Source organism: Seriola dumerili, unplaced genomic scaffold (genome assembly GCF_002260705.1).
Source record: "Seriola dumerili isolate Sdu_G_001 unplaced genomic scaffold, Sdu_1.0 BDQW01005129.1, whole genome shotgun sequence".
NCBI classification, from domain to species: Eukaryota; Metazoa; Chordata; class Actinopteri; order Carangiformes; family Carangidae; genus Seriola; species Seriola dumerili.
Genome location: NW_019179384.1, coordinates 146,691 through 158,143, shown reverse-complemented (window position 1 = coordinate 158,143; position 11,453 = coordinate 146,691). Strand labels below are relative to the sequence as shown.

The following is an 11,453-nucleotide window of genomic DNA, read 5'->3' as shown; positions in this document are numbered from 1 at the left end:
ACACCTAGGCTAGATCATGAAATGAAAAAATACCTTTTCAGTGAAATAGAACACTTTTAAGTTCCCCAAAATGTATAGCCTACTCCTTTAAGTTTCAATAAAACTACTCTTTAAGTTTCAAAAATACCTTTAAGTTGCAGAATTACATTCAAACCCCAAATATTTAGATTTTAGTTACTTTCAGTAATAAACTCAAACACAATTCAGTGGGCCCACACTCACACACACACATACACACAGCCGGCAAACAAAATAACCCCGTTGCAGGCCTGATATGGTAACTTTTGAGTGCGAAGACATCCAACTTTATTTCCAACAATCCAGGAACAGTAAAGGAAAAGTGTTACCTCCAATCCAAAGAACAGCAGTTTACCCGGTCCGAGTCCTGAAGACGACACTGCAGGTAGACTGAAAACAGGCCGTTGAGCAGGCGATGGGGCCTCTCTGACAGCCCAGGACGATGACCACCGACGACGAGTCACACACACTGGCAGCAGCCGATCCAAATCCTCATGCTCCCGTGCTGAGATCACCGGCACAGCCGATAGCAGAAACTGGTTTAGCTCCTCACGGCTAAGTTCATTCGCTTTGATAGCGAATGCTAACAACACCCTACGAGTTAGCTCAGTAGCTGGGCTGAGCTAACAACAGTGCAGCTTCGACAGGAGTTCCGAGCTGAAACTTCTCAAGCTGTACACTATATAGCAGTAGCTTCTATGTCCGGGTTCCGAGTGTCGAGCAGACAGTCTCTTGGACACTGAAAACTACACACTTAACTGTTATCTCTGTAGACTTTAACTCTGGCGGCCATGCGTGTCCGTTGTGTCTCGTCGTCGTCCCGCTTCTTCTTTTCTCTGTCAAGTTTTTTTCCCAAATACACATGCTCACATTTCCGGTCTCCACCTTTCAATCACACCTTAACCAAACAAATGACCTAGATCACAGTTCTTCTCAATCCGTACTTCCTATCTCCCCATGAATTACTTCAAAATAAGATGAAATATTTAACAAAGTACATTTGTGTCATTTTAATCTTATTTATTACACCTTACTCTTTTACCAAACTATTTTAAACTTTATGAATTATTCATTTCACATTTTTAATACACTTTTAATAACAGTTTTAACCAAATATGAACCTTTTTAACCCATAAATTATTCATTATTTATTTTATGAGTTTAACAGGGTTACAAAAGGACACGGACAAATGATAATGTGTGTGTGTATTCATGCATAGCACAGAGAGGCCAGGATTCACACCTTAGTGATAATCAGTCCTTTTGGTGTTACTTATCCTATAAGGTAAACTTATAGTTTTACTGGTTTTAATCCCCCGGCCTGTTTGTTGTGGAGAGCGGGAAACCTCTGTGGATAATTCAACTGCTGGTGAAAACCTCCTGAACCACTGACACTGAAGGAATCAAACCAGAAGAAACTGACAACAGAGGTGGTGAAGACAACAACTCCCATGATAACGCGCTACATCACGACATCACCCAACACCATCTTTTGTTATTGTTTTGATTGAGAGAGAAGGTGTAAGTAGACTAAAACATATGGTACAGAGATATTTAAAGAACAGATCAGATTTAGATTTAACACAACCGGTCTTCATTTAATCCAGATTTAAAAGCTGAGACACCCACTGAGTGAAGAGTGTCAGGCCTTCCTCTGTTACTAATGACGGTGTAAAACAGTGTGAATTTAACTTCACTAACATGATTAGGTATAAACAGTGAGTTGCTAGCCGTCGTGCTAACTGGTAAAACAGATCTGTAGCTTTAGCTAGTTTTTTCACCAGTGGAAAAGGAGCTTCACTTTGCGTCTGTTAGAAATCTAACTGAGTTCCAACAATCACACACAGAGACAGAGCCCAGTTCATCTCCTCCCCATGTTTACTGAAAATATATGAAAATAGCTCTTCAGTTTCAGCCCTCTGTACAGATGAGGTTTAGGTCACTTGACACGTTAAAGTCCATATTCTGAGGAAAAAACTGACAAGGAAATAAAAGTGAAGAAATCACAGTCAAATCATAGTCAGATAGTTTTTTTCTATGTGTACCAGGTCTGGTCTTCAACAGTCTGTGATACAAGTGATTTCAGGAGTGATAATAGGAAGAGTCTTTGAATCATCCACAACAGAAGTTATCAGTGTGTGATTAATACTGAGGTGAAATAAGAGAGGTTTTCTGAGACTGAGCTGCATCACGAGACGACATCCTTCACAAGAAGCTCATCACGGTCCCCTTCTTCCCGACCTGGAGAGGCTGCAGCGCATGGAACTGAATCACAATCCTGTCAATCAGAACAAACAGTCAATCATTCTAAGACCACAACACAATACAGATGAAGATCCTTCACAGGGGTATAGCTGGGATTTGTGATGAGGGGGAGCCCCTTTCCAGTGAGGTTAGGGGGTGGGTATGGGTGGGGTGGTTTCTGCGAGACTATATCTTGAGTAGAAAATAGTTCCAGTGGAAACTGCAGACACTGTTTTTAGCCGCTTTTCGACCAAAAAGTACCTATTAGTCACACATCTGTCCTTCACCATGACCATAAAATATTATATGAAACAACATATAAACCTAATGGCACTAATAATGACAGACAGGAATAATACAAGTGTGGATTTCATATTACATCCCTCAAAACCTGAAATGAATCATAACACAAGTGGTTAACTGATCATAAATGTGGATAACACAGCAGTTCTTTGACTATAATAGTAATAGTATGGACATTCTGGATGTCATGTAGTGTGTGTTACACCTTGTGTGAATAATGCTGACAGTATGGTCACATGAAAGACATTGTCTTTAAGTCTACATGTTACATTTCAACCATTCTATCGGATAGAAATCTGGGGATTGACTTTATCAATTACCCCAAACTAAATTTAGACCCTGGTTCCTGTGGTCGAAACGCGCATAGTTCCTCAAAAGGTTCCTGGGGAAAGTTCCTGCGGTGGAAACGCGGCTTTTGTGTGTTGTTCAGAGTAACATTTGACACACACGGATCTCTCAGAATGAATCATCTCTGCAGAGACTTCTGAAGCTCTGTTACAGTGACCCTGTTCACACCTGGTATTAACATCTCTCTCAGGTGATCCGATGACCAGTGGACAGCTCTATGCTCAGGTGTGGACGCACCCAAGACACATTGAGGGCACATTTGAAATCCAATCACTCAGACCACATTCAGAGGTGGTCTGGACCACATGCAACCACATTCTTTTAGCATTGTGAACGTAATGGTGTGCTGTGCCACATTGAAGGACCGCCTACTCTACTGATGTCCTCTGAAGGACCGTCTACTCTCCACTGACAGCTTTCACTCCGGCCAAGACAAATCACCGTGACCAGCAGGGGGGACTGTGGGTCAAAAGGTGTGTGTGTGTACGTTATGATGTAAGTGCTTGCTGAGCGTCCAGTAGATTAAGAGCAGGCTTCTTATCCAGCAGCTGTGCAGACTGTGTCTGTGCTGCGGCAGTACATTGATGTACAGTATGTGTGCAGCAAGAGCTCACCTGTCTTCAGTCAGACCCAGTTCTCTGGTCAGAAACTCAAAGATCTTGGCGCTGTGCTCCTTGTTCTTCTCAGCAGTGTCGGTCACACCAATGGCAGACACCGACAGCATCACGCAGGGAGAGCAGGAGCCCGCCATTAGCATCGGCAGCCCAGGGGTCACCACCACGTTCATCCTCTGGAAGACAACCACCATGACAGTGGGGCGTGGGGGGTGCGGTGGGGGGGTCAGATATGTGTTTATTTGGTTTATGAGCAGGATATTGTCAATGGTAAGCGAGCTCAATGAGCATAATTAAATTCCCCCGGTCATTCTGACCGTTGTACTGAAAGGACACTGGAAACCTCTTTTCTACACACAGGCTCTAAGAGCCTGAGACCACATTAAAAACACAGGAAGTGATAAAAATGAAATATTGAAGCGTCTGCACTGATTCTAGGTCAGTGATCAACGTTCAGAAAATTTTAGCTGCTTAGTACAAAAGCTCAGATTTCCATGAGTTGTATCTCTGCCACTGAAACAGGTGTTCAGGTGACTCTCAGGTGGATCTGATCAACTCATTCACCTGTTTCCAGCAGATCATTAATCACTCAGCAGAACTGTGATCGTGAAAAAATCAAATCAGAACTAAGTCAAAGTGTCACAAGTCAAATTCTTCAGAGACAGACTCTGCCCTTTGGTTTGCAGGATTCGTACTGATGCAGGATCATGACCCAAACACACCTCAGAGACCAAGGAAGACCAGAAGACCAGGGAAGACCAGAGAAGACCCAGGAAGACCAGGGAGGACCAGGAAAGACCAGAGAAGACCAGGGAAGACCAAAGAGGACCAGGGAAGACCAGATAAGACTGGAGAAGTCAAAGGGAGACCAGGAAAGACCAGAGAAGACCAGAGGGGACCAGAAGGCCAGGGAAGACTAGAAAAGACTAGAGAAGATCAGAGAAGACCACAGAGGACTAGAGAAGACCAGAGAAGACCATGGAAGACCAAAGAGCACCAAGAAAGAACAGAGAAGACCAGGGAAGACCAAAGAGGACCTGGGAAGACCAGAGAAGACCAGGGAGGACCAGGAAAGACCAGGGAAGACTAAAGAGGACCAGGGAAGACCAGATAAGACTGGAGAAGACCAGGGAAGACCAGGAAAGACCAGAGAAGACCAGAAGACCAGGTAAGACCAGAGAGGACCAGGGAAGACCAGAGAAGACTAGAGAAGACCAGAGAAGACCACAGAGGACCAGAGAAGATCAGGGAAGACCAAAGAGCACCAGGAAAGACCAAGGAAGACCAGGGAGGATCAGAGAAGAGGAGAAAAAGAGATCAGCAGCAGGTCTGAGTCTGTTCACCTGATCACAGATTATGAATGATTCTCCTCGTAGTCACTGAATTAACCCTTGTGCCCTCCTCTGGCATTTTTGTACATTTTTTTCAATTTTTTTTAATTTGGTGATCATTTTGGCTGTGTTACAGCTTGTGGCATGAATTTTTTGCAAGAACTTTTCTTTTTAGTAAAATTTTTCAAATCCACTGTCTTTTACTCTTACATGCCTTTTATACTCTATTGATGCATTTTGCACCCTCTGGACACCTTCATGGCAAAAATGTACACGTACAAAAACTGCTCAAAACTACCAAGCATTCAGTCATTTTCAGGATTTTAACCCTTTAAATGCCAGTTTAATTATTTGAATTATTAATTATTACAAAAAAAAAAAAAAAACAAAAAATTAATTGTTTTCCATATAATAAATAGTAGGGTGATGAAGCATTGGTGGTGATTAGAGTCTTGGATATGTCAAAGATTAGCAACAAAGTTGATTGGATTGCATTAGTATTTTTTATGTAGTGCCAGATACTCCCTCTGGACACCTTCATGGCAAAAATGTACACGTACAAAAACTGCTATTAAATCATCATACATCAATATTTTTTTCTGCTTTTTTTCACAAATCACTTAAACAACTTCAAAATTGCTCAAAACTACCAAACATTCAGTCATTATCAGGATTTTAACCCTTTAAATGCCAGTTTAATTATTTGAATTATTAATTATTACAAAAAAAAACACAAAAAATTAATTGTTTTCCATATAATAAATAGTAGGGGGATGAAGCATTGGTGGTGATTAGAGTCTTGGATATGTCAAAGATTAGCAACAAAGTTGATTGGATTGCATTAGTATTTTTTATGCAGTGGCAGATACTCCCTCTGGACACCTTCGTGGCCAAAAATGCCTCATTGACTTCCATTAAAACCACATTTTTTAATCTCACTGCCATTACAGTATAAAACCATGCATTCTGTAATGTCTGCATTTCATTTTGAAGAAAAGTAGTGATATTTGACATTTTTACTGTATTCCACCAGATTCAACCATTTTCCCATTGAAGGCCGCTGCATGAAATTCATGTATTTTTGCCAGGGGGCCCCAAGAGTTTTTTTGGTGCGTGTGTGTGTGTGTGTGTGTGTGTGTGTGCGTATGTGTCTGCGAGAGAGTGTGTGTGAATCTGTAAGTACGCACTGATCATTTCAGGGGTGAAAAATGGCATCTTTTGAGGGATGTGTTTCATGTGTCTGTAAACAGGTGCTTGAGTAAAAACATGGCCTCCTGCACTTGCTGTACTCAAAAACAAAAACAAAAACAACTGTTAATGTGTATATGCACCTGGCTGCTTTCACAGCCAAAGATAAACATGCAGCTTGGCTGAGGGGTCATTTCATTAGTGAGCAGAGAAGGAGAAAGACCTGGAGCAAAGAGAAGGAGCCAAAATGAAGAGGCATTTCAGTGCATAACAGGCTTTAGAAATGGTCATGCAGCCCTTATCTGTCAGCGAGCTGCAGGACTCATCTGAAGAAGACAAAAGCTTCTGACCCTTTCTCTGAAAGTGGAGAGGACACTGAGGACCCTGCCCATCCTAACAGTGAGTGGACGGCGAAGAACGGGCAAGTCTGGTCTCTATCTCATGCCGAGACGCTGCGCTACATTCAGGCACAAGATATGCCATATCAAGAATCCACGATGTGGCATCCTTTTTTGACCTTTTCTTCACTCCTGACATGATCCAGCTGATTTTGCAAATGACAAACCTACACGGGAGGCGCTCAGTACAGACGACTGTTGCTGCCTTTGCAGAAACCACCGACACCGCCATTGCCACTGCTGCCACCAGCTCGACCAGAAGGAGAGGTGTGTGCTGGTTGTGCACAGGCCTAAAAAAGAGGTCTTCCACCACCTGCACCAAGTGTGCAATTGTAGGGAGCACCAGGTCACATGCTGCAGGACCTGCTGGTCTGCTGCTGGAAATGAACTAAACTAAACTTCTTGTTGTTGAAGTTTTCAAAGTTGTTGCAGTTTGCACAATAAATGTTCACATTGAAGAATCAGATGTTGATTCAAAAATTATTTCACACACACACACAAACAAATAACTCTTGGGGCCCCCTGGTAGTCACACGGCTCCATAATATAACTGGCAAAAATACAAGAATTTCATGCAGCGGCCTTCAATGGGAAAATGGTTGAATCTGGTGGAATACAGTAAAAATGTCAAATATCACTACTTCTCTTCAAAATGAAATGCAGACATTAGAGAATGCATGGTTTTATACTGTAATGGAAGTGAGATTAAAAAATGTGGTTTTAATGGAAGTCAATGAGGCATTTTTGGCCACGAAGGTGTCCAGAGGGAGTATTGTTTTTTTTGTAATGAATAATGAAATAATTCAAATAATTACACTGGCATGCAAAGGGTTAAAATCCTGAAAATGATTGAATATTTGGTAGTTTTGAGCAATTTTGAAGTTGTTTAAGAGATTTATGAAAAAAAGCTGAAAAAAATATTGATTTATGATGATTTAATAGCAGTTTTTCTGTGCGTGTACATTTTTGCCACAAAGGGGTCCAGAGGGTACACAAGGGTTAAATATTTTATCCATTTCTCACGAGCCTTGGATCTTCAGAACATTGTGACATTAAAATTAACTTTATTCAGACCTGTCTCAGCAACAAACACTGAGATCTCACAACAGTTATTTAGAAGGTTTAGAAAGACTTATACATGCGGCCATGAATTTTAAGTTAAAACTGAAATAAAACTTGTTTCTTTGTGTAATAATACCATTATTATCATTATTATTATTATTATTAACAGTTTTTTGGAGAGAAAACAGAGTATTATTACTGATTTGACCCTTGTCAACCCTGGTTCTGGGTTGATCTGATATAAACAAACATAAAAACAAGCAGCAAAATCAGCCGTAAATTCAAACTGTATCTAGTGTTGTATTGTATTGCATGGTCGTGATTGCTTGTTCATGTCAAAACATAACACAATACTACAGCTCAACAACATTCGATATAATTTGAATTTACGCCTGATTTTACCGCTTGTTTTTATCTGCTAGCTTCTATCAGATCAACCCAGAGCAAAATCATATCAGTCTAATAATACTCTGTTTTTCCTCCAAAAACTGTTCATTGATAATAATAGTAATAGTGTTATTAAGCAAAGAAATACAAATTATTTCAGTTTAAACTTTTAATTTATGGTTATACATATAAGTCCCTCTAAACTTCTGCGGTTAGAAAGCGATGTCCACAGCTCTACTGCAGCAGAGAAATCAGACCAGAGACAACGGAGAGAAGAGATCTGTGCTGCGAGATCTCACAAGAGTGTGTTGCTGAGACAGAAATAGTTCTGAATAAAGTTAATATTCTCCTGATATGTCCGTCTAAAGATGCCATTTTGGTGTCAGAATGTTCAGAGGATATGTAGCTTGTGAAAAATGGATCCAATATTCATTTCGGTAACTAAACGAAAGAATCTGTCATAATCTGGGGTCACGTTCACATCTCCCATTGGAGTGAACAGACTCAGACTTGCTGTTGGTCTCCTAAAGTTATAGGAAGTGATTGGTCTTCTTTTTTTTCTTCTTTTGATTTGATTGGCAGTTCGAAACCAGCTTTCAGGTGCATTACCGCCACCTACCGCACTGGAGTGTGGAGCATTAGATTGGCAGGAAAATAATAAAAAAAACAAAAAAAAAAACAGAAAAAAAACAAACAAAAAGGAACTAAATTCTGTTTATCAACCCTGTGTTTTTGATATATGTGATTAGATGAATTAAACATTCTCCCTGATGTTTCTCTAAGTAGGTTCCTCTCATTGAATGTTAACTTAGCCTTTAATTTCTTCCTCATATCCCCTACATTGTAACAGCAAATGCTGAGCCGATTCTGAATGTCCACAATGTGCACATCTACCTGTTGGATGTTCACCTATTTTGTGTAGTGATTTAGTCCAGTAGGTCCTATCCTGAGACGAGTAATGACTTCCTTTCGGTTCCCGCCCATCCTCCTTCCCAAACCCACATGGGATTATGGATGCTGTATAAATGTCTTCCTGTGTCATTTATGTCCCAGTATTCTTGTCATATTTTTTGCATTTGACTCTTTATGATTGTTTGCCTTCTGCTTTACGTAACGGGATTTTAACGTTTACTGTTGGCAATTTAAGTGATTGTTTGGCCAGTTTGTCAGCATCCTTGTTTCCTTCTACTCCTACATGGGCAGGAACCCAAATAAAGCAAACCGTCAAACCCTTATTGAGAATACTGTGTATTAAATGATGAATATCAAATAAAGTATTTCGTGTACTTGATTTCACAGATTTAATGCTTGTGAGTGCTGCCCAACTATCCGATGCAACTAATGTATTTGTTTTGTTGTTTTCCTCTAACCATTTCAATACTATCAGAATAGCAACAAGTTCAACTACATATACTAATAAATGATCTGTGGTTCTTTCCTATATTGCAACCTTGCACTGTGGAATGAAAACTGCAGCTCCTGTGTGTCCATCAGTGTATACCAATAATTTATCACCATAGTGCTGTTCAATGTAATGTTGTGCCTAACTCCCAGCACATGCCTGTTTGGATTTGCTCTTAAATTACTGCTGTATGTTTAAATTGACTAATGGTGTCACATATAACCATGGAAGAATGGCTGAAGAGGGGACTGTTGGACTGTACTGTATGTTGGTTAAACCTACATTTTCGGCTTTACTATTTCCTACCCACCCAAAACTTCTGAAATGAGTTTCATTGTGCTCCCAACAGTCCTGCAAGATGGCTTTTGTAGGGTGTGAGCTACTATGACCCTGTAAATTAACCCAGTATGCCAGCATAAGCTTCACTCTATTCTTAACAGTTGTTCCACTTGCATGGCAGCTACTGGATATGTTTTAAATGCTCCACTACATATTCTTAGCCCTTGAGCTAGTTCCACATCCATCTTATTAAGATGACTCTCTGCTGCAGACATATAAGCTACACACCCATAATCTAATGTCACTCTCATAAGGGCCTGGTATATATTGAAAAATGGTGCTCTGGTTGCTCCCTAACACCCTTTGGTATAGTTTCCTCTGATGAATGTATTATGATTCCATCCAACTTTTTATTGAATCCATCAACATCTGAACTATCTTCTCTGAGTAAGTGCACACACCTACTTTTATTGGTGTCCCAATTTTTTTTTTCTCCATTTTCCTTCTTGGTATTATCAGTTCCTCTTCTTGCTGTACTTCTATTCCCACTTTAATTCTTATAGGATAATTATCACTGCCCACTGGTGACTTACTAAACACCTCCCAGGGTTGTTATACCTGTCATTTCATTTGAAATCAATGTCAGATCTACTACACTTTCTGTGTTTTGTGTACCATTATATCTATTGCCCTTCCCATCATTCATACATGCTAAGCCCTTATCTTCTATGAATTCCTCTATGACTAAACCATTTACATCCATTCTTTGACTCACCCACAATGTCAGGAAGTGATTAAAAGTGCACCATCTCCTTTCTCAACTGCCTCTGATAGAACAGCAACTCAAGCCACGCCCATGTCACGTAATGCCCTACCCCAGTGGCCAATGAGAAGGGTGCATACCGTGAGGGGGCGTTTCTGCTTCTGACCTCAGCTGCAGCTTGTGTGGTCACTTCATGATGTTAACTTCGGTGCAGCAACATAATGTAGGTCAGATGCGTTTAGTCCAATATGACTATGACAGACCAGTGTCACACAGGTGACCTGTTGGTCCCGCCTACAACAAACTGCAGCAGCAGTTGAATAAAAGTTGAGTAAAAGTAAATCTTCATTGTGAACCTTCGTTCACACCGAGACTCAGTGTACGCATATTCACGTGCAGGACAGGACGACGGTAAAACTAGCACCCGGAGGGACAGGTCCACGGTGACCTGGACAGAGGCGGATATTGTGACTCACCTCCTCCGGTTTCCCCAGAGTGGCCGCGGTGCTGCTGCACAGCCTCTTCACGAAGTCCTCCGAGAAGGAGCTGGGCGGAATGTTACTCTGCAGGACGATAAAAGGCATCTCACCGAAGGATATCTGCTCACAGCTCTGTAGGAAGACGTGGACGAGAGACCAGCGACCGGACAGCGACGGAACAGACTCTTTCCGGTTTACACTTTCAAAATACTCGTACTGCGCTGGCATCGTTCAGTCAAGGTTACGCTGATTGTATGTTTTGTTGTTTTGTAGTGAAAGGTGTCTCTGTTTGGGATGATGGTTTTATTTATGCTAAAGTCTTTAAGTGTATTTAAGTGTTAGAGTCTCATTGTGTGAATGTAATCTCCCCTAAAACACACTGACCTTTATTTAAAAATAAATGCACTTTTTTCTCAGGACCTGAAGGTTAAAACCACCATTTATTTTGTGTGATGCAACCGTTTTCCTCCAGCTGATGGTTTTATTGTGAAAGCACACCCGGATGTAGCTGCCTGACCTTGACGCAGCTAACAATGAGGCGGGCTGGCTGGGGGCCTCTGGTGGGCCCTTCTCTCCATTACAGACCTCAATGGACAATAAACTGAAGATGAAAAATCTGCTTTAAAAACTGACAATG

At 41.1% G+C, this 11,453-nt stretch overlaps 1 protein-coding gene across 1 annotated transcript; it reads right to left on the bottom strand.

The window, feature by feature from the left end:
* Positions 1-1,153: 1,153 nt before the first annotated feature.
* LOC111239861 (D-dopachrome decarboxylase-like) lies at positions 1,154-11,123 on the bottom strand. The gene is made up of 3 exons (XM_022769780.1): positions 10,814-11,123; positions 3,528-3,703; positions 1,154-2,296 (listed from the first exon to the last, which is right to left on the bottom strand). Exons 1-3 carry the CDS (start codon positions 11,042-11,044, stop codon positions 2,224-2,226), a joined length of 480 nt encoding a protein of 159 aa, XP_022625501.1. The 5' UTR covers positions 11,045-11,123; the 3' UTR covers positions 1,154-2,223.
* Positions 11,124-11,453: the final 330 nt, after the last annotated feature.

Coding starts and splice junctions, on each gene's coding strand:
- LOC111239861 (XM_022769780.1), bottom strand. CDS start 11,044: ATGCCAGCGCAGTACGAGTATTTTGAAAGTGTAAACCGGAAAGAGTCT. Junction 3,704..10,813: donor CTCTGGGGAAACCGGAGGAG/GTGAGTCACAAT, acceptor GTTGTCTTCCAG/AGGATGAACGTGGTGGTGAC. Junction 2,297..3,527: donor CTGGGTCTGACTGAAGACAG/GTGAGCTCTTGC, acceptor TCTGATTGACAG/GATTGTGATTCAGTTCCATG.